This window comes from Rattus norvegicus, chromosome 17, assembly GCF_021556685.1.
Source record: "Rattus norvegicus strain SHRSP/BbbUtx chromosome 17, alternate assembly SHRSP_T2T, whole genome shotgun sequence".
In the NCBI taxonomy this organism is placed as follows: domain Eukaryota; kingdom Metazoa; phylum Chordata; class Mammalia; order Rodentia; family Muridae; genus Rattus; species Rattus norvegicus.
Window position 1 is genome coordinate 49,024,684 of NC_141550.1, and position 27,956 is coordinate 49,052,639.

The 27,956-nt window shown below is 39.9% G+C and overlaps 1 protein-coding gene across 7 annotated transcripts in view; it reads right to left on the reverse strand.

Moving 5' to 3' along the window:
* The window catches only part of Aoah (acyloxyacyl hydrolase), a 241,346-nt gene that overhangs the window by 14,337 nt on the left and 199,053 nt on the right, over positions 1-27,956 (reverse strand). For all 7 annotated transcript variants that reach the window (XM_087591334.1, XM_087591331.1, XM_087591335.1 and 4 more), the window contains 6 exons: positions 24,602-24,638; positions 17,151-17,225; positions 11,537-11,709; positions 8,102-8,160; positions 7,841-7,900; positions 5,622-5,718 (listed from right to left, as the gene is read on the reverse strand). In XM_087591334.1, coding sequence (XP_087447460.1) covers positions 5,622-5,718; positions 7,841-7,900; positions 8,102-8,160; positions 11,537-11,709; positions 17,151-17,225; positions 24,602-24,638 — 501 coding nt within the window. The remainder of the gene's footprint in view (positions 1-5,621; positions 5,719-7,840; positions 7,901-8,101; positions 8,161-11,536; positions 11,710-17,150; positions 17,226-24,601; positions 24,639-27,956) is intronic.

Below are 27,956 nucleotides of genomic sequence, written 5' to 3' on the forward strand. Positions count from 1 at the left end.
TCCTTGAGACATCAGAGGTGTCATTGCATTCACTCTTTTGTGTCCTTTCTCTTCACTCATGCCCCATAACTTCCTCCATTTTTTAGGTCACTTTCTGCTGTGTAGATATTTACAGAAGAAAGAATAATGATGATCTCCAACAGGATGTTGGATAGACTGATTTTGGGGTCATTCTCAAGTTCATACACTGAGAGCCTAACCCTGCTGAGATGGCTGGTGAAAAGAGGTGGAACCTTTGCTAGCTAGCTAGACCATGAAGTGCAGCCCTCATGGATGGAATTAGTGACCTAATAAAGGAGTCCCAGGGAATTTTTGCATTATGATAGTTCAGAAATCAGAATTCAACTGTGTAAGCACTGTGATCTTGGATTTATATCTTCTAGAACTGAATAAACAAAACTCTGTTGTTTATGGGACACACAGGCTATGGTACTATAATATAGTAGTTCAGGAATACTAATAGATGTACTGAAATATATAGGGAGTGTTAATAAGACCAGGAGGGTAGCTTAGCTAAACCAAGACCTCAGATACAGTCTGCTAGAAAATTGTAAGAGGTAAGTGAAGAAAATCATGATCAGAGACCTGTTGTCTCTGTTGTGATTTATCGTGAGCTGTGGACTTGACCCAGATCTACCAGGCTTCTCTTGTGTGCTGGTGTAGGAAGCCTCACATAGGACTTTTTGTCTATCCATATTTGCAGAGAAAGTTGACAAGTTCAGCTAAGATGGTTCCTTCTCCCACTCCTATGTATAATTAATATGTACTAACAAAAATATTTAACTCAAGAATGAAACTGGAACTAAAACTAACAAGGCTAATTTCAGTGCAGTTTGTAAACTGGCTCTGAAAGTAAAGCAACAGCTAGACATAGAAGTCCTTCACATTCGTTTTTAGTGTTATTAATGAGTAGTTTATATGTAATAAATCATACATGTTTCAAGGAAAAACAAAAAACCCACAAAACTTTTACTTCAGTGGCCAAAAGATAATCAATGAAAGAATTGCCATGATTGGGAAGCCAGGAAATTTTACAATGGAAGGCAAATGTGAGTTTGTTAAAGAAATGTTTTAAGCCAACATGTGGTTCCTGGGAGAAGCCATTGCTAGGATTCCTTGTTAAAGAGGCCAGCTTCTCTTATGTAGAGTTTCTACTAGTATGCTTTAATCTTGGTACTAAGGTTTAAACTTGTTCTAAAATATTTCCATTTTAATTTTAATCTTATATGTACCAAGAACTGCGAAACTTCAGCAGACAGGCAGCCCTACAGTCACAAAAGGCAACCTGGAGCCCACAGGATGACAAGCAGAAGGAAATTTAGAGCAGCTGGAATTGAACCCTCAAAGGAATGAGGAGATGTTGACGGATCTCTTCACAGAATAAATAGACAAAATTTAATCATCAGAATTGGTATTCCTTTTCAAAATGCACAGAGATGGCAATTATTCCATCTTACTCCCTTTGAATGCTAAGGAATCCAGCTGTGGAAATTATGAAAGGGAAACATGGTGGCAGAATATATAGGCACAGGAGGAGCATACTTGCTTGCTAAGCTTCACCATGGAACAGAGCTGTAGTGTAGGTAGGAAGGGGCTGTGTTCTTGTGGTGTGTTGATGAGGGCGCTAGAGTCCAGGGCCCACTGGACAGGGCTTTAGCACCAAGTTGCTACCCCAGCCAAGAACGTCTTGTTATCACCATACTCAAGCAGTTCTACATGGAATCAACAGTAATATATTCATCCCTGCAGGGACACTTTCCCATTCTTCCAAAGTCTGTTTGAACTCTGTATTACAGTAGACTACCATAGCAGAGGCCACACTTCAGATTAACTGGTTTATCATATGAAATAATAGTCAATACTAATGGAACACGACACAGAGTTACCAGTTACACCGTCAGTCAATCCACAGGGGAAACTTTTTCCCACACAACTATTGTGTTTTCAAAGGTACTTGTTACCACATAAAAGAAGCCACTCGACCTATAAAACTTAAGGGTGGGTAACTCTCAGGCAAGATTATGAGGTTTTATTTGTACTTTGACTATTACTAGATGGAATGATTCCTTGCGACAATTTCAGATAAGAGTTTATGTTTTTCAGAAGAACTGCAACAGACAACATGGCATTTAATTTTTCCTGAATTGATTTTAGAGTAGGAAGCCCCATCAAGATCAATGTGGCAAATTGGTCCTTTCAATTTGTGTGTGTGTGTGTGTGTGTGTGTGTTTGTGTGTGTGTGTGTGTGTGTGTGTGTGTGTGTAGGCTAGAAATAAAGACAAGGCTTCTCATTGAACCTGGAGCTCATCAATTTGTCTTGGCTGTCTGGCTTAAGAGTTTCAGGTATTTGGCCAGTGATGGGATTACAGACACATACCACTGTATGTGGGTACTGGGGATCTGAACTCAGGTCCTATGTTTTTGTGACTGGCCCTTCATCAACACATCCATCTCCCCAGTCCCTCCTATTTATGCATTGGAAGAAATAAATTAAGCAACTTGAATGATCATGGAGCATCTGTTGGGGTTTTGTGCATGATATATTTTCTTTATCTATAAGTCAGAGAAATTCCACTCACAGCCATCTTTTCAGAGATCCGCAGAAGCAGTGGAGGAAGATTTATAGGGTATGTGCTAGCTCTTTCTTTGATGAATAGCAAGCTAGCATATATTTAAAATAGAAATCTGCATTCTGATTAGCACCATGAGGTCACTGACTGCTTTTGCAGACATCCAGGAGAAGAAACAAAGAGCCTAAGTTTACTACAGCTGGGCTGTCTTTGAAGCCAAAGGCTGCAGGAGGTATGTTTAAGCTATCTATGTGAAAATGGTCTTATCAGTCAAGTGGATTTTCCTTCCACAGCTGGGGAGGTGGGGTAGAAAAGAAAAGAATGTTACATGCTCAAATTGACATTTCTTGGTGGTAAATTTGCTACTTATGTTTAGTTCATAGCTAATGAGAGAATGAGTCAGCAAAAAGACACAAAAACAAAAAGAAACACTAAAACAAAACAACCAAACCACCATCACCACCACTATCACCACCAGTACCACCAACAACAGAAAAACTGGACATCTGGGAATGAACCTTTCAGTACTGGACCCATGTTGTCACAGTAGAAAGGAAATAGGTCTTATGCCTAGCTTCAGGTGACAGGGATGCTCAGCTATGAATGTTTCTGTCATAAGAATGTGAAATTGTGTATTTCAGTGTGATGAGAAAGGAGAGCATTCATGGTGTGTCATCAGTTCTAATACAATGTGAAAACAAGGATGATTTTCACAGGACTGCACAATTTGGGTTTAGTGCCTCTACTGGGCTTTTATTTCTGATGAAAGGAGATCTGGGTGATAATGAGCTACATCTATACCATGTCTTCCTCAGGGAACTTGGGGAAACATTTCCTTAGGTATGAATGATGTCTGTAGGTGGTTGGACTCTGAAAGGAAAAACTTATGAAGATGAGCGTACAGAGTGCTTTACACTCAATGGTTATGGAGCCCAGTGGATGATGCCAGCTAACGAATGCCTCGCTATTCTACAATCCTATGATCTGTGTCAGAACTGAGATAAGAATAAGACTATCAATTCTGGGCTCTTTTTACAGTTTCAAGTTACAAGCACTAGGGCTAGACTTTCAGTGTGATATGCTGCTGTGATTTCTAGGGTTGGAGGTTACTCCCAGAGGTGGATTTGGAGTAGTTAATCCTTCTACTCACTATGATACATTCTAGGATTTCAAGTCTAAAATGTTTTTACTTGGCTGCAAGTCAAGACATAATAGTTCCTGAAAGGGTGATGAGAGTTCTGTCCTTTTCAGAAATACATACAGGACATAGTGATTGAGTGCTGTGTGAGGTGTTCATGCAGACCGGTCCCAGAACATTGTTCTCTGCTTCCACTCTGTCTTTTATTTGTCCATAATTGTAATAAAATGTATTAAATCCCAACCCAAGGTTTCTATCCCACCTTAGCTACTTAAGTTCCTTGGTGAGAGACACACACAACCTTTTTATTTACAATAAACCTTAAAGCACATAAATGCTGGGCAGATACTACCCTCTTTGTTGTTATAATCTACTTTCCTCATCCATAACCCCAAATTATTACTTACTATGTTTCATCTGGGCTGCCCTTAACTCCAGTTGAGCAGCCCTCAAGGTCACATTCTGTGGCTTCTCCTTCCTCCTCCTGCACTCTTCTTTCCCCTTGTGGTTCCTACCCATGCATCTGTAAATAACCCTAATGAAACCATTGCACCCCACGTAGACACAAACATGAAGATAAAGGGGGGCTAGCAGGGAAATGGAAGAGAATTAATTGGATGTGGGAGGAGGACAAGAGACAGTAGCAGACAGAGACAGTAACAGACTGAAATATATCATGTGCATGTTTGAAATATCATAATGAAACCATTATTATGTATAATTAATATATGCTAATAAAAACATTTAAAAAGAAATCCCCTCTTGGAAGTTTGGAACTGGAGAGGTTAGAGATACCTAGAAAATTGCCAGGAGCACCAAAGATAATAAATGACAGTTGTAGACATCACTTTGGACAATAAAGAACTGTCCCACATGGATGTTAGACATTATTAGATTTTTAATAACTTTACTCACATTCAAGGATGATAATGATCAAAGATCACTTAGTGGTTCATTTGTTTATACCAATAATTCATTAATAAGTCTTTAACTCTGCATTTTAATGAGAGGCTATTTATCAAAAATGTCTCTCCCCATGAGGGAGATGTGTGTCATGTATGCAGGAGATCTAGTAAAGACAGATCAGTCTTGTTAAAAGGATGTCCAGAGCTGAAGTATTAGAGTCTGTAATGCAAAATGTGTCAGCTAATGTAATATTCAATAATTCATGATGGCCATCTGCTCCATTCCAGATGCCTGGGCTGGGAGGCTAGGAGTGAGGGACAGAGATGAGAAATATTCCCTCTGTTGCACACACTGAAGCATTTCATTAGCAGCATCTCAGCTGGCAGTCAATCAACAGGGGTTTTTCTCATATAGAAGAATTGCTTAACAATGAAAATGAATCTTGGGAGGGTTACAATCAATAAGTAGGGTTTTCTTTTAGAGAGTCAAAATGTATACTGGCTCCTCTTAGCAAGCCTGAGTTTGTATGGCTACTTGTCAGTTACTCTCATGTCTGGAGAGAATGCTCTAAAAGAAAAAAAAATTTCAGAGTGTTGGAACCTGGGTTTACTTTTCAAATGGCACTTTTTTTTAAAACCGCCCCTCATTAAGAGGTTTTGGTTAGTTTCAGGTCTAGGAGTGTTCAAGGTAGTCTAGCACTCCATTAGAGGAGGCATGGCCTCATTCTTCTCTTCTGTCACCTTTATTTTTAGCATACATATAAATAAGGCATCGCTAATCTGGCAAGAACTGTTGGGCAATCCCAACAGTTGCTTCAGAGACTTTTCAATGATGAAGTGAGGAGGTGACATTGAGTCTCAACTTGCTTTTGCCTTTTCTTAACGCTGAGAGTTATGTCAGAGAGTCAGGGCTTGACCCTCCCTAGTCTGTTCTGTGTGCTTTCTACCACAGCACCCCCCGCTCCCTACTGTGCTTGCCTATTGTCAAGATGAAAACAAGCCACTTACTTTCATGGAAGGCAAAATCCATGTAGAAAAGATCAAAGTTTGCAAATGTCTTGGTAGTTGCAATTTTTTTCAGTATGTTGGAGAGTTGTTCTGCTCGCTGAATGCAAGGGAAACAGAATATCATGAAACCTCAACTTTGACTTTCATGAGATGATTCATGCAGAAAAAGAAATCGATCTTTCATACACCACTCCACTTTGCTATGTCTAAGCCATCAGCAGAGACAGCTCTGCACATTACAGCGTATTCATGTGCAAATGACCAATGAACATGGAAATGTTACTACTCATTATGAGTCAGACTAGTATAAATTAATGTAATAAGAGCTTACTTTTCTGCATGGGTTTGACAAAGATGAGACAAACAACATTGATATTACCAAATGTCAGAGGCTGAATGAATGAAAACATTGGTTGGTTTCATTATTTAGACAACAGCTCGGCAATATGAACCAACTCTTTAACATGACCAATATGTCTTCTAGCAGTTCGCATATAGGAAATAGAGATGACACAAAACATACATCTTGTTATTCATCCTGGTGAAGAATTGGAAACAACTGTGTATCTAACTACACAAAAGGATGGAATAAATCACACCACATCCATATGCTGGACACTGTGACTAGTTGTATCATTTTCATGTGGAGAAACAATTTATGAACATTGAAACAATTGTGTAATCTCAATCTAGAGGGTAAACCCCAAGATACCTATCTATAGAAATGATAAGGGACACTCATATACTGATACATGGATGATGTTTTTCTCTGTGTGCACACATGTCTGTAGGTATATGTCCATGTATATGTACATGTTTAGAGGAGAAAAAGATAGCCTCAGACAATACTGCTTAGGATCCATCCACATTGGTTTTAGAAGCAGAGACCTTCATTGACCTGGGCTTCCTCATTGGGTTAGATTGTCTGGATGGTTAGTGAACCACAGGGGTTCTCCTGACTTCACCTTCCCAGCACTGAAGTTAAGGTGTATCTCTGCTTCGACTGTTTCACATGGGTAACAGGGATCAAATGCAAGTCCTCATGATTACATAGCAAGCACTTCACTCACTGAAGCTATCTTCCCAGCCTGAAATTTTGTGTGTATATATTATATGTGCTGTGTGCATGTGTGTGTGTGTGTGTGTGTGTGTGTGTGTGTGTGTGTGTGTGTGTTCTAGCACACAGTCATTGAGGTCTATGTTTGGTGTCCTGATCTGTCACTCTGCCCCACTACCATGAGACAAATTTTCCTATTGAACCTTGAGCTAGGTTTAATAGGAAACCAGTGATCCTGTCTCTGTCTCCCAGAGCGCTGATGTTACAGGTATATCTCAGTCACCCAGAGCTCTAACATTATAGTTATGTGTGCAGTCACGCCCAGCTTTTTATGTATATGCTAGTGATTAGAACTCAGGCCCTCAAACTTGTGCAGCAAATGCTCTTAGCTATTGGGCCATCTTCCTTGACCCAAAATTATAGCTTAGGCTTGTTATTCTCCTGTCTCTGTCTATTTAGCATATCCTATCAATAGCGTGTAGTATCACAACTGTCTTCAGCCCCATTTTTTGTTGCTGTACTTTGTAGATTTTATATATTTCATTTTTCAATATTGAAGTATATGTTTTTAATTTTTATCTCACAGTGTTTTTTTTATTTGCGGGTTCTCTACAATAAAATTTTATTAACAAAATATGCAGGTTGTGGGTCATGCCTGCAATCTCAGTACTTGGGAAACTGAGGCAAGAAAGAAAATTTCTGTGTGTTCAAAGCAAATTTGGGCTGTATAGCAAGGCTTAAAAAAATCCCACAAATGTTCCCACAATCTTTATAAAGGTAATTTACTGCCTATTAACAAAGTATAAGACATTTTGCTTGGAAAATGGATTCTTTCAGACATGTGACGTGATCAGTTCTGTGTGCCAAGTCATATGTACAGTTTATCTTCCTCAGCTCCCCAGTTCATGGCTTCAGATTATTTAAGAAGGTGTGTGTGTTGTACACATTTTCACACATGAGAGACATGTGTATTCACAAGTAGATGGCAAGAGAGGTAGGCATAGAGAAAGGTGGAGGCAGAAGGACACACATATTCTTTTGGCTTTTCTGACTCCCTAAACATGAGATTTTGTTATTTGCCAGGTTGGTGACCATTATGCTATAGAAGCCCAACCTGAGGAAAAGTCTGCAACAAATATAAGGACAGGGGCAGCAACTCTACCTCTGAAGTGAGAGCCCGGAGGGTCTTGTTGGAAGACATCCAGCCATTACAGGGACTGACCTGAAAGAAGGGAAAGAGCACACTGATTAAAGAGGCAGAGCCGCAGTAGGAGGTGTGTGCACACATGCACATGCGTGTGTGAGTGTGTGCATGTGCGTGTGTGCGTGTGTGTGTGTGCGTGTGTGTGTTCACGTGTGTGTGTGTGTGTGTGTGTGTGTGTGTGTGTGTGTGTATAACAGACCAACAGACCCCTGGGCTCACCTGGAGGCAGCTTAGAAAGGAGAAGAACTGTGCATAGGTCACATCTTTATTTAGCTGACCTGGAAAACAGAGGTCTGATATGTTATGTGGAATCAAATGGCACTTGTCAAAGACATTAGTAGAGACCCCACCTCCCTTTCTGATTGTCACATTTGTCCTGGTTTGATTTGTCATTCAGCATAGCTTTGAGGAAGGCTTGTATTTTACTTCTATCTGAGCACAGTTAGAGGGGATCCTAAGGAGTCTATGACCATGCACTTCTTAGTCTCAGGGAGGACAGGACTGGAATGATAGCCTCATCTAAATCTCTAGAGAAAGGAATAGAGTCTCCTACAACTCCAAGTGGACCAGTGTGGCCTGAACAATGTATATCACCAGACAACACCTTCTTCTTGGTAAGTTTATCAAATTCCAAGTTTCTGTGGGGGTTGGGGATTTAGCTCAGTGGTAGAGCGCTTGCCTAGCAAGCGCAAGGCCCTGGGTTTGGTCCCCAGCTCCGAAAAAAAAAAAAAAACAAGTTTCTATGAAGCTAAGAGCCAAATTTAAGGGAACTGACTGAATCTTCCTTTCTGGGCTTATGAAACACTTAGGTCTGATACAGTTGTTCCCTGTTGAGGAACTGGCATTCAGAATGTCTGAAATCCTGAACCAAACCCCTTTAAATAAGGCTGGGGTAGCCCAATTACACTTGGGTGGGAAGGAGATGCCAGCCAATTTTTTGTCTCTCAATTTTTTGTGATAGTAGGCTAAGAGTCCTAGTTAGCAAATATTCCTTATGGTTATTTTTTTGTTCAGGTTAAAGAAGTGCATAAGATTGTAGGGGAAAATGCTGCATAGATTATCATAGATTATTATAATTTGTATATGAAATCCACTCCATCCCATGTCTGAAACACTTGTTCCCTAGCCAATGACACTGTTATTCCTAACACAGTGTCCAGGAAATTTAAGAGGGGGCACTAAGTAGATGCTGTAGGTCCCTGAGAATATATCTTTAAAGGTTATACCTGGTTTCTAGTCTCCCTCTTTCTGTCTGGTTCCTGTTAGCTATCAGGTAAAGAACCCCTACCCTCTCACAAACCTCCATCTGCAGAAGTACATGGGACAACCAAGCCCTAGGGATCCAATCTTCTGCATTATGAGCCCAAATAGACAATTCTTCCTCCATACTATTTTACTTGGATATTATGTCACAGTGGTGAAAAGTCCTGGGGTCCATCTAGAAACTTGAAACACTAACTATAGCCATTGAGATACCTTCTTTCTTTCAATGCTGAACCCTCTCCATCTTTACTACCCCAGATACAGTTAGTTTTCATGCTGTGACTGACATAAAATTCAACTCTCCCATCAATCTCCAGGATGAACAGATGATGCTATATCCATTAAACACTTCTCATGCTCTTAAAAATTAAGAGGATAATAGAGCATCTCAGAGAAAAGAGAAAGATCATAGGAAATAGAGCTTTACTTTTTACTTGTACATTAGGTAAGTTACACTGAAAAGTAGAGTTGACTTCTTTTCTGGTCCAATCTATTTGGAGTTCTGTAGGCTTCTTGTATGTTTATGGGCATCTCTTTCTTTAGGTTAGGGAAGTTTTCTTCTATGATTTTGGTGAAGATATTTACTGGTCCTTTGAACTGGGAGTCTTCATTCTCTTCTCTATCTATTATCCTTAGGTTTCATCTTCTCATTGAGTCCTGGATTTCCTGTATGTTTTGGACCAGTAGCTTTTTCCATTTTACATTTTCTTTGACCATTGTGTCAATGATTTCTATGGAATCTTCTGCTCCTGAGATTCTCTCTTCTATCTCTTGTATTCTGTTTGTGATGCTTGTGTCTGCAGCTCCTTGTCACTTCCTTTGGTTTTCTATATCTAGGTTTGTTTCCCTTTGTGCTTTCTTTATTGCTTCTATCTCCATTTTTAATTCCTTCAACTGTTTGATTGTGTTTTCCTGGAATTCTTTCAGGGATTTTTGTGATTCCTCTCTATGGGCTTCTACTTGTTTATTTATATTTTCCTGCATTTCTCTAAGGGAGTTCTTCATGTCTTTCTTGAAGTATTCCAGCATCATGATCAAATGTGATTTTAAATCTAGATCTTGCTTTTCTGGTGTGTTTGGATATTCCATGTTTGCTTTGGTGGGATAATTGGGCTCCGATGATGCCATTTAATCTTGGTTTCTGTTGCTTGGGTTCCTGTGCTTGCCTTTAGCCATCAGGTCGTCTTGGTGTTACCTTGTTCTGCTATTTCTGACAGTGGCTAGACCGGCCTATAGGCCTGTGTGTCAGGAGTGCTGTAGACCTGTTTTCCTGTTTTCTTTCAGCCAGTTATGGGAACAGAGTGTTTTGCTTTCGGTCGTGTAGTTTTTCCTGTCTACTGGTCTTTAGCTGTTCCTATGGGCCTGTGTCCTGAGTCCACTAGGCAGGTCGCTTGAAGCAGAAAAGTTGGTCTTACCTGTGGTCCCATGGCTCAAGTTGCTCATGGGGAGCTGCTTTTGAACTCTCCATGATGGTGGCAACCAGGAGGGCCTGCACTGCCTTTTCCCGGGGTCCCAAATGGCATTAGATGTTTTCCTCTGGAGTCAGAAATGTGGGCAGAGTGTAGTCTCTTCTGGCTTCCCAGGTGTGTCTGCCCCTCTGAAGGTTTAGCTTTCCCTCCCACGGGATTTGGGTGCAGAAAACTGTTGACCGGTTCCCTTTAGGTCCGGGCGGTGTCTGGACTGTGGGGGATCTTGTCTACTGTTTCTTAAGTCCACCATAAGCACTCCGAACCACTCTTGTACTTGAGTGCTCCATCTTGTCCACCTGACAGAACTCTTCTCCTGATAACAGCACAGGAGACTTAACTGCAGGCCAGGACATAAAGGTGGTTGTGACCTTGTGTTGACCCCTTGAGCATGGAGGCATGTTCTTTGATATGGGGATGGGACTAATGGCTGGTCCTAAGTCAGAGTTGTCTTCTTTTGTTCTGGGAATTGAGTCTAACTTGAGATTAAACATCAACAGAAACTTTACCAGCATCCCTAAACTTCAGTATAGTACAAATTTTCTTTCTCATGGTTTCTAAGAAGCCTGGTTAGTATATTTTTCAGTTATTTCCAGACACTTCCTGGTTACTTATCTTCTGGTTGTATTGGAGGCAGCTCTTTGGTTAAATTCTCCCTTGTGTAACTTAATATTTCCTAAGCAAGTTGTTTTAGCAAGTCCTTTGTAGCATAAATTTTACTACTTCAAATTTGTTCTGTATTAAATTCATATATACCTATAACACATGTTGCATGTATTTGCATACATGTCAAACACATCACACATCATACATTCACACATTGCATATACACACATATTATGCACTGCACATATATCACATACACACATATCTGCACATTTATACACATAGTTTAAGAGGAAAAGAATTTGCAAACATAATATACCTAGAGGGTGGTATCGGTTGTGCAAGCTATCCCAGAGAAAAGTTCCATCTGGTAAGCCATATAGAATAACATGGCTGCCATTGGGCAGGTGGGAATTTAGATGTTTCAGAGTCTGCATGACATTGGCGTACATTTGTTCAGGAGTGGTCATTCCTGGTATTGTGTCAGCTCTCCTATTGGTAGAAAAAACAGGAAGCATCTTGATTATTAGGAGAGTAACATACAAAATACACTGTATGTGATGTTACTTATAATGTTTGGCAAACTACTTATGAGTACTTTTCTGGCACATAGCCAGATTACATTTAACGACTCCTGTGGAGTCTAGTAAGCTATGTAACTGGTGGTATAAGAGTCTCTTGAATGTTCTTTGACTATATTGCTAGTGTAAACAGTGTTCCAGATAGTTATGTCACCAGTTTGAGTGAGAGAGAGAGAGAGAGAGAGAGAGAGAGAGAGAGAGAGAGAGAGAGATATTACAACTTGTACTACTAAGATTTTAGAGGATTTTTAGAGGGTTTTCTGTTTTGGAGCATAAGCTCATCCACCCTGACTCATGGCTACTGGAGAGGGCCTGGTATTACTTAAGATTTATTTGAAACTTTGAGACCTACATTTGCTTTTTAAACATTGTGTACAGACAAGAGTTGTGAGATTGAGCATCACTGAGGGATGGCATTATTTTATGTGCATATATTCTCTTCACCCTTTATTCTCAGTTTTTGTCCTGAATTTGGGCATTTACCATTTTTCTGATATACTACAATCCTTTGCTTATTTTTACAGCAGTATTTACTAAAAATGATATTTCACACCGTTGTTCTCTGTTTGGTAGTAGTTGTTCTTTGTAGAGCATATTAAAAAATTAGAGAAATATCAAACAATTTAATTATGTATCTTAAGGCTTTGGAAAAAGAAAACAAGCTAACCCCGAATGTAGTAGATGGATAGAAATAATTAGATCAAGGCAGAAATAAACTACAAACAAACAAAACTTCAAAGAATCATTGAAACATAGATTTGGTTCTTTGACAAAATTAACAAGATCATCAAACCCTTAGACAAACTAACTGAAAAAAAGAAAGAAGAGATTGAAATTCATAAAGTACAAATGAAAAGGGAGCTGTTACAACAGATTACAATGAAATCTAGTAAATCATGAGGCTATACTTTGAAGATTGTGTTTTACTGAATTAAAAAAATCTAAAAGAAGTGGATGGATCTCTAGATATATATAACCTATAAAAGTTAAACCAAGATGAGACAAATCATTTAAACAGATCTATAACCAATAATATTATAGCAGTAGTAGAATGTTATGCAACAAAGAAAAGTCCAACATCCTTCAGAAAGATCACACATCAACACTTCTCAAATTATTCCATAAAATAGTAAAGGAAGAAACTTCCAAGCTCCCTTATGAATCCACTACACTCTATATAAGGCCTTTTACAAAAGAAAGAAAAACTATGCCCTAATCTCCATGATTGAAACAAATGGGAATATTCTCAACAAAATATTTGAAAACAAAATTCAAGAACCCATAAAAAATGTGATCAGCCTGACCAAGTTGGCTTCATTCCAGAGATGCAAAAATGGCTTGACATATGCAAATTAATAAATACAATAATTACATAATTTAACTTGGCCTAAGGAATTAAGTAATTTTAAATGAAATAAGCAATAAATATTTTTTAAAGTGCTCAACATTCTCAGCTACCAGAGCAATGTAAATGAAAACTACTTTGAGATTCTATTTCATCCCAGCTGTAGAAAGATATAATCAAGGACAAAAATGACAGTAGATACTGGTAAAGATGTAAGGGAGAAACTGGTATTCCCTTTCTCTGGAGATGTAAAAAGGTGTGGCCCCTGTGGCAAATTTATATTGGAGCATCTCAAAAAATATAGAATTATCATAAGAATCAACTATACCGTTCCTGAGCATATACCCAAAGAACTCTGTATCCTACCACAGGAATATTTTACATTTTTGTCACTCGATGTTTTTTTCTTAATAGCAAGGAACAGAATCACCCTAAGTGTCCATCAGCTAAGGAATAAAAAAACGTACCTTATACACCCAATAGGATTTTACCGACCGTTCAAAGTTTCTGCTAATCACCCTAAGTGTCCATCAGCTAAGGAATAAAAAAACGTACCTTATACACCCAATAGGATTTTACCGACCGTTCAAAGTTTCTGCTGCTGTAGCTCACACACAGTTGTTCTCTTTAAGGAGTGTTTCTACTTTTATGTCACATTAAAGACTTTCAAGGACAGGCATAGATAAACTCAAGGTAAGTGAAATAGCACCATAGTGGAAATGCTAGGTACCTCCACTTTGCCTTTTTTCCTGAATTCCTGATGCTAAACGTTGCCTTCCAGTCATGACCTGAAATCACTTACAAGTACTTACTGCATAGCCACATGCAATTAGAGAACTGAGAATCATGTGGTTGCATTATTTCAAGAAGAGATAGCAATGTCATAAAAAAAAAAAGAAAGTTGAAGTTGTAAATTAAGGGACAAACCAAACTCCTGAACCTTAGTCCCAGAGAGACCTGTTATGCAACCCTCTGGCTTGGGCTTTGCATGGAAGTCTTTTGTCCATTCTGGGATACCTACCTACTCTACCTTGATGTTCTGCCATCTGTCTTTATTTTTCTAACCCCTCCACAGGACAAAGCAAAGTGGGCACTGCAGGGACACAGTTACTTCATTCAAACACTGATTGCTTTTCTGCCCAGATAAATCCTGGCCCAGGAGAGGTTGGCATGGGCCTCTAGCTGATGTGTTTTTTGACTTTTTGGAAAAGGAAAGCAAGGAATGGGTTGGAGGGACATCTTGAAAACCACACACTCAGTGATTCTGACATTTGGAGGGAGATCCCCTCTGCAGGCACTCTATCTAGTTGTAACCTGTTTGCTGTCTGTACCCAAAGGAATCTGATGCAGAGACTGAAGAGACATTATCTGGCTGGACCAGAGGTTGTTCTTGTGTGCAGTGAAGGGTGGAAGGCATATCTATTTCTCTGCTGTGAGCTTCCTGAGGTCAGGGGCTCGGGTCTTTTGTCATTGGATTCCAGAGCCTGACCTAGTACTTGGCTCCTGCATGTCCTAGCTTTGCTACTAAATGTCAGTAGAACAGATTCCTTTACTTTGTGAGCCTCAGCTTCTTCATCTGTGAGCCTCAGCAGGCAGACAGTCATATTTGCCTCTTTGGGTTGCTACAGAGATGAAATGAAGAGAGGAATATGTATCTTGGACTAGGCACATCAGGTCTTAAGGAGCGTACAGTCTTTACTGGAAAGTCCTGGATGGCTCATCATAGAGGCAGGGACCTAGGTCCTTATAATGTATCTTTAGTTGCTTTGGAGTCCTGGAGGGAACTAGGCAGGAACTGGCCCATGAGCAACTATGCATCATAGAATGGCATATTCTGCTTTGAACTGATTAATCTGTACTTCATTTAGATTTTTGTGGAAGTGAATGAGCTTTATTCCTATTGGGCTTTGTTCTCAACACAGGCTTGGGGTGCTCAGTGAATGTCTAGGACAAGGGGAAGGTATGTGAGAAGGGAGACCTCCATCTGGCCAATAATCAGCTATGCTACTTAGAGCAAGTCATATCTCTTTTTTGCATTTTATTGGATATTTAGTGTATTTACATTTCAAATGTTATCCCCCTTTCTAGTTCCTCCCTCTCCCATCCTCCTCTCCTTGCTTCTATGAGGATGCTCCCCCTCCTACCCACCCACTCCCACCTCAACACCCTGGCAATCCCCTATACTGAGGAAATGAGCCTTCACAGGACCAAGGACTTCTCTTCCTATTGATGCTAGAAAATGCCATCTTCAGCTACATATGCGGCTGGAGCCATGGGTCTCTCCTTGTGTACACTTTGGTTGGTGGTTTAGTCACCGGGAGCTCTGGGGGGGGGGTCTGGTTGATAGATATTGTTGTTCTTCCTATTGGTTGCAAACCCCTTCAACTCCTTCAGTCCTTTCTCTAACTCCTCCATTGGAGTCCCCGTGGTCAGACTGCAAGCATCCTCATCTGTATCAGTAAGGCTCTCAGGAGACATCCATATCAGGCTCCTGTCTGCAAGCACTTCTTGGCATCAGCAATTAGTGATTAAATTTGGTGGCTGCACACAGGATGGATCCCCAGGTGGGGCAGCCTCTAGATGGCCTTTCCTTCAGTCCCAGCTCCACTCTTTGTTCCTGTATTGCTTCCTGTGAGTAATTTCTTCCCCTGCCTAAGAAGGACTGAAGCATCCATATTTTGGTTTCCCTTCTTCTTGAGTTTCATATGGTCTGTGAATTGTATCTTGTGTATTCTGATCTTTCGGGCTAATATCCACTTATCAGTGAGTACACACCATGTGTGTTCTTTTGTGACTTTGGTTGTGACTTGGGTTGCCTCACTCTGGACGATATTTTTTAGTTCCATCCATCTGCCTAAGAATTTCATGAAGTCATTGTTTTCAGTAGCTGAGTAGTATTCCATTGTGTAAATGTACCACATTTTCTGTATCTACTCTTCTGTTGAGGGACATCTGGGTTCTTTCCAACTTCTGGCTATTATAAATAAGGCTGCTATGAACATAGTGGAGCATGTGCCCTGGTTATATGTTGGAGCATCTTTTGGGTATATGCCCAGGAGTAGTATAATTGGTTCCTAGGGTAGCACTATGTTCAATTTTCTGAGGAACCTCCAGACTGATTTCCAGAGTGGTTGTACAAGCTTACAATTCCACCAACAATGGAGGAGTGTTTCTCTGTCTCTAAATCCTTGCCAGCATCTGCTGTCATCTGAGTTCTTTATCTTAACCATTCTGACTAGTGTGAGGTGGAATCTCAGTGTTGTTTTTATTTACATTTCCCTGATGATTAAGGATGTTGAAATTTTTTTTAGGTTCTTAAGCAAGTCATATCTTTTCATTGCTTGTCTTTCATGTTTTTCTAAAATACTACACATACAGCTACTGGGAGTTTCTCCAGAGACTTTCTCACTCTTTGTTTACCTTTGGCCACAACCATAGGTCAGCTGCCTATGTGCAGCATATTTTTAGGGTTATAAATGGATCTTGACACAGCAAGTGCAATTTACATGTAGTTTCTTTACAAATGCATGTCTATGCTGTCTTTTCTGCTCAAGACTGTAGTATTTGTGTGGCACGTGTTATTGTGAGAAGATGTGTGTGGCATGTGTTCTTGTGAGAAGACTATGTGCTACAGTTCTATGCTGTTGAGAATATCATGTATTCTAAGTCTTTGTTCTTAGTGAAGCATATTTGTGTGTGTGTGTGTGTGTGTGTGTGTGTGTGTGTGTGTGTGTGTTATAACCCATGGTTGTTTCTGGCATTCATTTTGATGTGATGTCAGAATTGAGAGCTAATGGATCTGATTCAGTTTTTCAATTTCATAGGCTGTTCCTGTTGATTTCTCATACCAGGACTTTCTTCTAAGATAAACTTATTGGGTGTTGGCACATTATAGCAGAGTAGACTGGGGTAGAGAGTGCAAAAGGGAGAAAGCCAGAGCTAAATCCCAGCTAAATAGGCCCATTGATGTCTTCCCAGCTTTGTTCTCATCCCTCTCAATGACTTACCCATTACAAACATCATTTCCAATCATGGCATAAATAACAATGGCTGGATGGTCCAGTGCCTGGTTCCTAGACAAACTGAGAAAACAAAGGGTATAATCTCAATTCAATTTCCTATTAGGAAATGGTACATCAATGCATAATATTGAAGAACAGATCGAAATCCCAGCTAAATTGACCCACTACCACCTTTGTAACATTCAGAGCACTAACATTATCCACAAGCTTAGGTGAGTCAGTTGAATTGCTTATGCTCAGTTACATAGAAAATTCTCAGAGCTGTGGGATCTACTCAATTCACAGAGGCCAAGGCTTCCCAAGGCTTCTGTTTAGGACATCACAGCCTCACTTCTGAATTTTAATACCCAAACAGAGAAAAAAAATATTAACTTGACAGGCATGGTATATCAGCACTTAGAAAGCCATAGTAGGAGAATTACATGAGTTTGAGATGACTTTAAGTGGCATAGTTACTTTGGGGTCTACAGCATGAGGCTTTGTCTCAAAAACAGAAACAAAAAACTAAAAAAAAGATTAGTTTTCTTATTTATAAAGCCAAACTATGATGTGATCATCATGGTTTTGCAGTTACTCCTTTCAGAGCAAAATTTTACTCAATTCAGATCCATTTTATAATCCTTTGAGAACATACATTTTCCAAGATTACTGGCGCAAGAAGATGATCCCCATTGGGATGATAGTGACTAATGAACTGTTGATATTCAGTAGAAATGATAATGGGGTAATAAATGAGGGTTTTCATTACTTTTAAGATAAGTTAATCATGCTTTCTGGTTGCTGCCGCCGCGGAGAGCTCGTAGGCAGCACCCCATGAGCAAACTTGAGCCTCGGGACCACAGGTAAGACCAACTTTTCTGCTGCAAGAGACCTGCCTGGTGAACTCAGGTCACACAGAGGCAAAATTCCTCTAGGACCGGGCACTTCCGGTGTTTACTGGGAGTCCTAAACCCGCAGATCCCGGCCCGCAGCAGCTCTCTGCTCCCAAAACCCGTGGGAGAGAGACCTCACCGCCTGGTCAGGTGGACACTCCTGAGGCAGCAGAGCAGAAAAGACCACCAACACTGCCCACCCCTGCCCACATCCCTGGCCCAAGAGGAAACTGTATACGGCCTCTGGGTTCCCGTAGAGGAGGGCCCAGGAGCAGCAGGACCGCTGCATCTGAGACATTGCCAGAACCTGAAGAGACCTACTGGATAAACAGTTCTCTGCACCCAAATCCCGTGGGAGGGAGAGCTAAACCTTCAGAGAGGCAGACACGCCTGGGAAACCAGAAGAGACTGCACTCTGCACACATCTCTGACGCCAGAGGAAAACACCAAACGCCATCTGGAACCCTGGTGGACGGAAACTCCCAGAAAGGGCAGCACAGATCTTCCTGGTTGCTGCCGCCGCGGAGAGCTCATAAGCAACACCTGACAAGCAAACTTGAGCCTCAGAACTACAGGTAAGACCAACTTTTCTGCTGCAAGTGACCTGCCTGGTGAACTCCAGACACAGGCCCACAGGAACAGGTGAAGACCTGTAGATAGGAAAAACTACACGCCCAAAAGCAGAACACTCTGTCCCCATAACTGGCTGAAAGAAAACAGGAAAACAGGTCTACAGCACTCCTGACACACAGGCTTATAGGACAGTCTAGCCACTGTCAGAAATAGCAGAACAAAGTAACACTAGAGATAATCTGATGGCGAGAGGCAAGCGCAGGAACCCAAGCAACAGAAACCAAGACTACATGGCATCATCAGAGCCCAATTCTCCCACCAAAGCAAACACGGAATATCCAAACACACCAGAAAAGCAAGATCTAGTTTCAAAATCATATTTGATCATGATGCTGGAGGACTTCAAGAAAGACGTGAAGAACTCCCTTAGAGAAACACAGGAAAACAATAAACAAGTAGAAGCCTACAGAGAGGAATCGCAAAAATCCCTGAAAGAATTCCAGGAAAACACAATCAAACAGTTGAAGGAATTAAAAATGGAAATAGAAGCAATCAAGAAAGAATACATGGAAACAACCCTGGATATAGAAAACCAAAAGAAGAGACAAGGAGCTGTAGATACGAGCTTCACCAACAGAATACAAGAGATGGAAGAGAGAATCTCAGGAGCAGAAGATTCCATAGAAATCATTGACTCAACTGTCAAAGATAATGTAAAGCAGAAAAAGCTACTGGTCCAAAACATACAGGAAATCCAGGACTCAATGAGAAGATCAAACCTAAGGATAATAGGTATAGAAGAGAGTGAAGACTCCCAGCTCAAAGGACCAGTAAATATCTTCAACAAAATCATAGAAGAAAACTTCCCTAACCTAAAAAAAGAGATACCCATAGGCATACAAGAAGCCTACAGAACTCCAAATAGATTGGACCAGAAAAGAAACACCTCCCGTCACATAATAGTCAAAACACCAAATGCACAAAATAAAGAAAGAATGTTAAAAGCACTAAGGGAAAAAGGTCAAGTAACATATAAAAGCAGACCTATCAGAATTACACCAGACTTTTCGCCAGAAACTATGAAAGCCAGACGATCCTGGACAGATGTCATACAGACCCTAAGAGAACACAAATGCCAGCCAAGGTTACTGTATCCTGCAAAACACTCAATTAACATAGATGGAGAAACCAAGATATTCCATGACAAAACCAAATTTACACAATATCTTTCTACAAATCCAGCACTACAAAGGATAATAAATGGTAAAGCCCAACATAAGGAGGCAAGCTATACCCTAGAAGAAGCAAGAAACTAATCATCTTGGCAACAAAACAAAGAGAAGAAAAGCACACAAACATAACCTCATATCCAAATATGAATATAACAGGAAGCAATAATCAGTTTGTTAATCTATGTCTTTTTATTGGGGAGTTGAATCAATTGATGTTGAGTGATATTAAGGAATAGTGATTATTGCTTCCTGTTATATTCATATACACAACGAGGACCCTGCATTCTGCTGCCTACAGGAAACACACCTCTGAGACAAAGACAGACACTACCTCAGAGTGAAAGGCTGGAAAACAACTTTCCAAGCAAATGGTCAGAAGAAGCAAGCTGCAGTAGCCATTCTAATATCAAATAAAATCAATTTCCAACTAAAAGTCATCAAAAACCATAAGGAAGGACACTTTATATTCATCAAAGGAAAAATCCACCAAGATGAAATCTCAATCCTAAATATCTATGCCCCAAATACAATGGCACCTACATACATAAAAGAAACCTTACTAAAGCTCAAAACACATTGCACCTCACACAATAATAGTAGGAGATTTCAACACCCCACTCTCATCAATGGACAGATTATGGAAACAGAAATTAAACAGAGACATAGACAGATTAAGAGAAGTCATGAGCCAAATGGACTTAACAGATATTTATAGAACATTCTTTCCTAAAGCAAAAGGATATACCTTCTTCTTAGCTCCTCATGGTACTTTCTCCAAAATTGACCATATAATTGGTGAAAAAACGGGCCTCAACAGGTACAGAAAGATAGAAATAATCCCATGCATGCTATCAGACCATCACAGCCTAAAACTGGTCTTCAATAAAAATAAGGGAAGAATGCCCACATATACGTGGAAATTGAACAATGCTCTACTCAACGATAACCTGGTCAAGGAAGAAATAAAGAAAGAAATTAAAGACTTCTTAGAATTTTATGAAAATGAAGGTACAAGATACGCAAACTTATGGGACACAATGAAAGCTGTGCTAAGAGGAAAACTCATAGCTCTGAGTGCCTGCAGAAGGAAACAGGAGAGAGCATATGTCAGCAGCTTGACAGCACACCTAAAAACTCTAGAACAAAAAGAAGCAAATACATCCGGGAGGAGTAAAAGGCAGGAAATAATCAAACTGAGACCTGATATCAACCATGTAGAAACAAAAAGGATCATACAAAGAATCAACAGAACCAAAAGTTGGTTCTTTGAGAACATCAATAAGATAGATAAACCCTTAGCCAGACTAACGAGAGGACACAGAGAGTGTGTCCAAATTACCAAAATCAGAAATGAAAAGGGAGACATAACTACAGAATCAGAGGAAATTCAAAAAATCATCAGATTTTACTATAAAAGCCTATATTCAACAAAACTTGAAAATTTGCAGGAAATGGGCAATTTCCTAGACAGATACCAGGTACCGAAGTTAAATCAGGAACAGATAAACCATTTAAACAACCCCATAACTCCTAAGGAAATAGAAGCAGTCATTAAAGGTCTCCCAACCAAAAAGAGCCCAGGTCCAGACGGGTTTAGTGCAGAATTCTATCAGACCTTCATAGAACACCTCATACCAATATTATCCAAACTATTCCACAAAATTGAAACAGATGGAGCACTACTGAATTCCTTCTATAAAGCCACAATTACTCTTATACCTAAACCACAAAAGACCCAACAAAGAGAACTTCAGACCAATTTCCCTTATGAATATTGATGCAAAAATACTCAATAAAATTCTGGCAAACCGAATTCAAGAGCACATCAAAACAATCATCCACCATGATCAAGTAGGCTTCATCCCAGGCATGCAGGGATGGTTTAATATACGGAAAACCATTAACGTGATCCATTATATAAATAAACTGAAAGAACAAAACCACATGATCATTTCATTAGAGGCTGAGAAAGCATTTGACAAAATTCAACACCCCTTCATGACAAAAGTCCTGGAAAGAATAGGAATTCAAGGCCCATACTTAAACATAGTAAAAGCCATATACAGCAAACCAGTTGCTAACATTAAACTAAATGGAGAGAAACTTGAAGCAATCCCACTAAAATCAGGGACTAGACAAGGCTGCCCACTCTCTCCCTACTTATTCAATATAGTTCTTGAAGTTCTAGCCAGAGCAATCAGACAACAAAAGGAGGTCAAGGGGATACAGATCGGAAAAGAAGAAGTCAAAATATCCCTATTTGCAGATGATATGATAGTATATTTAAGTGATCCCAAAAGTTCCACCAGAGAACTACTAAAGCTGATAAACAACTTCAGCAAAGTGTCTGGGTATAAAATTAACTCAAATAAATCAGTAGCCTTCCTCTACACAAAAGAGAAACAAGCTGAGAAAGAAATTAGGGAAATCACACCCTTCATAATCGTCCCAAATAATATAAAATACCTCGGTGTGACTTTAACCAAGCTAGTAAAAAATTTGTACAATAAGAACTTCAAGACTCTGAAGAAAGAAATTGAAGAAGACCTCAGAAGATGGAAAGATCTCCCATGCTCATGGATTGGCAGGATTAATATAGTAAAAATGGCCATTTTACCAAAAGCAATCTACAGATTCAATGCAATCCCCATCAAAATACCAATCCAATTCTTCAAAGTGTTAGACAGAACAATTTGCAAATTCATCTGGAATAACAAAAAACCCAGGATAGCTAAAGCTATCCTCAACAATAAAAGGACTTCAGGGGGAATCACTATCCCTGAACTCAAGCAGTATTACAGAGCAATAGTGATAAAAACTGCATGGTATTGGTACAGAGACAGACAGATAGACCAATGGAATAGAATTGAAGATCCAGAAATGAACCCACACACCTATGGTCACTTGATTTTTGACAAAGGAGCCAAAACCATCCAATGGAAAAAAGATAGCATTTTCAGCAAATGGTGCTTGTTCAACTGGAGGTCAACATGTAGAAGAATGCAGATCAATCCATGCTTATCACCCTGTACAAAGCTTAAGTCCAAGTGGATCAAGGACCTCCACATCAAACCAGACACACTCAAACTAATAGAAGAAAAACTAGGGCAACATCTCGAACACGTGGGGACTGGAAAAAAATTTCCTGAACAAAAAACCAATGGCTTATGCTCTAAGATCAAGAATCGACAAATGAGATCTCATAAAACTGCAAAGCTTCTGTAAGGCAAAGGACACTGTGGTTAGGACAAAACAGCAACCAACAGATTGGGAAAAGGTCTTTACCAATCCTACAACAGATAGAGGCCTTATATCCAAAATATACAAAGAACTCAAGAAGTTAGACCGCAGGGAGACAAATAACCCTATTAAAAAATGGGGTTCAGAGCCAAACAAAGAATTCACAGCTGAGGAATGCCGAATGGCTGAGAAATGTTCAACATCTTAGTCATAAGGGAAATGCAAATGAAAACAACCATGAGATTTCACCTCACACCAGTGAGAATGGCTAAGATCAAAAACTCAGGTGACAGCAGATGCTGGAGAGGGTGTGGTGAAAGAGGAACACTCCTCCATTGTTAGTGGGATTGCAGACTGGTACCACCATTCTGGGAATCAGTCTGGAGGTTCCTCAGAAAATTGGACATTGAACTACCTGAGGATCCATCTGTACCTCTCTTGGGCATATACCCAAAAGATGCCCCAACATATAAAAAAGACACGTGCTCCACTATGTTCATCGCAGCCTTATTTATAATAGCCAGAAGCTGGAAAGAACCCAGATGCCCTTCAACAGAGGAATGGATACAGAAAATGTGGTACATCTACACAATGGAATATTACTCAGCTATCAAAAACAATGACTTTATGAAATTCGTAGGCAAATGGTTGGAACTGGAAAATATCATCCTGAGTGAGGTAACCCAATCAGAGAAAAACAGACATGGTATGCACTCATTGATAAGTGGCTATTAGTCCAAATGCTTTAATTACCCTAGATGCACAGAACACATGAAACTCAAGACGGATGATCAAAATGTGAATGCTTCACTCCTGCTTTAAAAGGGGAACACGAATACCCTTGGCAGGGAAGGGAGAGGCAAAGATTAAAACGGACACAGAAGGAACACCCATTCAGAGCCTGCCCCAAATGTGGCCCATACATATACAGCCATCCAATTAGGCAAGGTGGATGAAGCAAAGAAATGCAGGCCGACAGGAGCGGGATGTAGATCGCTCCTGAGAGACACAGCCAGAATACATCAAACACAGAGGCGAAGGCCAGCAGCAAACTACTGAACTGAGAATAGGACCCCCGTTGAAGGAATCAGAGAAAGAACTGGAAGAGCTTGAAGGGGTTCGAGACCCCATATGTACAACAATGCCTAGCAACTAGAGCTTCCAGGGACTAAGCCACTACCTAAAGACTATACATGGTCTGACCCTGGACTCTGACCTCATCGGTAGCAATGAATATCCTAGTAAGAGCACCAGTGGAAGGGGAAGCCCTGGGTCCTGCTAAGACTGAACTCCCAGTGAACTAGATTGTTGGGGGGAGGGCGGCAATGGGGGGAGGTTGGGGAGGGGAACACCCATAAAGAAGGGGAGGGGGCAGGGGGATGTTTGCCCGGAATCCGGGAAAGGGAATAACACTCGAATTGTATATAAGAAATTAATAAAAAATTAATAAATTAATAAATTAATAAAAAAAGATAAGTTAATCAAATTTAAAATCATTTCTTAGATATCTTCCACTGACCTTTCGATAAAATTCTTCAGATTTCTGGAAGATGCACCTGAACAATAACAATTAAGAAAGTAATTGTTAATGTGTTTCAGTGACACCATTGATGCAAGAGTATGACTGGATGTCCAAGTCACACTGGTGATGGGGATTGCTTGTTTCTGGTGATTTTCTGTGGTGTGTTATCTTGGATCTCACCTTCCTGGGTTCTCTGCTTCCTTGGCGTTGTACTAACAGAACCCAAGACCCCTTGGATTGGTGTGTTGTCATAGATGAGTAAATAATTTAGTAGATGTGAGGGAAAAGTATCTATCTGTCTCTAAAGAGACAAACTATCCCAAAAGGATCAGAGAGACAGAGAAAAGGATTCTCTGGGAGAGACATCTTCCTGGAAGCCCCCATTTAAGATCCTTACATTCAGAATAATGAGTCCTTAAAATAGAGACTCTCTCTGGGCAGTCAATTGCTCTCTGCTGGCTTCTAGAGGGAAGAAATGCCCAAGCTCTTGCCAACCCAGTGCTGATGTTGTGTTATGGAAGCTGACATATCTGCTAGGCCCTTCATTCAATTCTTCTCCAAGACTCTTAATCTCTCATTTTTAGGATAATAATCAAGAAGTGTTATCATTCTTAAATGTTTTTCATAATGATAAATAAAAATCAAGGAAAGCTCAAACTTTTGTTATCCTAAAATTATAGGACCAGGTCCAGCCAACCTTGAGTACATATGGGAACTTGATGTTCTGGCCACCACACAACCTCAGGAGAATAAGAGTGAAAAGTAGTCAGAGGCAATATTATCTAAGTCCCTTGTCTATTCAGGACAAGGATTGCCAAGCCGTTGTATGAAAGTAGTCATAGTAGATTTAAAAATTCACCACAGCTGGAGGTGGTTGTCACCTGTAATATACCAGCATCCTGGAAGCAGAGTAAAGAGTTCAGGGCCAGTCTGGCCTGGGTAGTGAAGTCCTGTCTCAACACACAAACGAATAAACAATAACAAGCCCCCACAAAACCCAAAATAACCACAAAAAAGAAACAAGGAATTACTTGTTCTTTCTTTTAATGCCTATTTTTTTTCCTGTACAGAATTCTCTCTGGTACAAAGTCCTCATTATTTTTCATCCTCTTCATTTCCTGTGGAATCTCAGTTTTACAAATTTACCTAAGTGGTTTGTATTTTTCCTTCTCTACTCTCTCATCTTCTCAGTTTTCATTTCTGCTATGCTTTGGCCAGATTCACCTCCACATCTTTCTTCTGTCCAATCTCTACTGTCTTCTTCTGAAAGTTTCTCTCTCCAGCTGCTCACTGCTGATATGTCTGCCATTGGAGAAAATGCAGAAATGGCAGCTGGTATGTAATAAGCAGCACAGGCATCACCTTGCCTCTGGGACATGGCAGAACAAGGAAAGTATTTGAAAAACGTATACATTTTGTACCCTGCAATTATAGTTTCACAGAAACAGAACAGGTTGACCCTGGGATAGAGGATTTTTATTTATTAAGGTGATCCAGTGGAGAACCTACACATTCCCTGTTAAGAGAAGAAGAGTTCATATAGACCTTAAAATACTTTCCTGTAGCATCCTTTAATCCTTTAGTGTGTATCATATCAAAAGATATGACTTCAGCCTCAGTTAGCCTGCCCTAACAGAATTTCAATGTATGTTCCCACTGCTGGGTTGGTGTTGACCATACTGTCAAGTACTTCACATTCTATGCATTCTCTCAACGTCAAAATTAATTTTGATGTTCTTCTAAGTGAACTGTTAAACTTAGTGCCTGACAGTAGGTTCCAAATTCTTCATATAAAGAGAATTTTTAAATATATCTAGAATAAGTCTTCATGAAATAAATGATTACTTCGGCAAAACAATGATGTTTTACTATGTTAGGTGTTGTAATTGGTTCTGGGTATAGATTAGTGAATTGAAAAGACATAGCCCTGCCCATAGTCCAGGTCCAGTGTTAATTACCCAACCTAGAAAGAACAGCCATTACTCAGCTCTGATGAATTTGTGTTGTCTAGAAAGAGTGTCCCTATTGTTAGACTTGTCTTCAAAATGGAAGTTGGAAATATGAAACTTTTGCCAAAAATGTACTGATCATAGATTTTGGCAATGAATCCAATGATTCTAAAAAAATGTTTTGTTAAAAAAAAGAACCAAAAAAAATGTTTTGTTTCATGATACAAACCCCATACAGGTTAGGTTTCAAAGCGATTTGATTATTGATAGAACCACAGGAAAGCATGTATGTCAAGGACAAAATGTTGGGTCTCAGGGATTAAGAGCACTCGCTACCCTTACAGAGGACTCAACCACAAGTTCTTTCCCAGCACCTACAGAGCAGTTCACAGCCATCTATGTCTCCAGTTCCAGGGATCTGATGCCCCTTCTGGCTCTTCAGGTAATAGGCCCAAATGGTGCTCAGACACATGTGGAGACAAATATACTCAGACACATAAAATAAAAATAAATCTTCAGGAAATAAGCAAAGCATCACATAAACAGCACTTTCTGATTTCATGTGAAGATATATCTTTTCCATGTGTGTGAAAACATTTGGATTGCCATTTCTAGAAAAATTTTATGACTTCTTCCCACTTTTGTTTTGGCTAGTACATATATATTCACATATATGTATAAATATATGCACATGTATACATATTAGTTTTTATATCTGTAACAGATTAAATACTTGTATTGCAAAGAAAACTACAGTATGTACAGAACAAGACACAGCTGTGGGTCATGTGGGTCTTCTGCCTACCTGAGCCCTCTCATGTACAGGATAAAACTGCATCTACTTGTTCAGAATAACTTTAAGACCCCAGATTTTTGTTTGTGTATTATAACAGAAGACACTACTCTAAAACCTTAAGATTAAAACAATGATATTTATTCCTTTCCTTTCTAACAATATGGCTCTGGAATTATAGATGCATGCCACCATTCCAAGCTAAAATTTTGCAAGTACTCTGTTTGAAGGTCTTGGTGGTTCTCCAGGAGTTAGGGATGTTCTTCTTGCCATTGAGCCTTTCTTTGGAGACAGTTAAGATAATAACAGTCTCATCAGTGTCAGTCTCTAACAGATGGAACCTCTCATGACTGGTTACAACCTTTAGAGCCTAGAGAAATTCTGATGAAAATGTTTCAGCATACATCGCTGTGACACTTGCTATGAGTTTCTCAAGCATGTCGCTCATAGAGGGTCTTGGACCATCAAACCACCCATGAAAGGTCTTTAAAACGTTGCATTCTATGGTCATTCCAATATGACACAAAATGTTAGGAACACAAGATTTTTCTAGATGTCTCCTGTCAGTGAGGCTTTAACCACCTTTTGTCTGGATCCTCCTTCTTTTCCT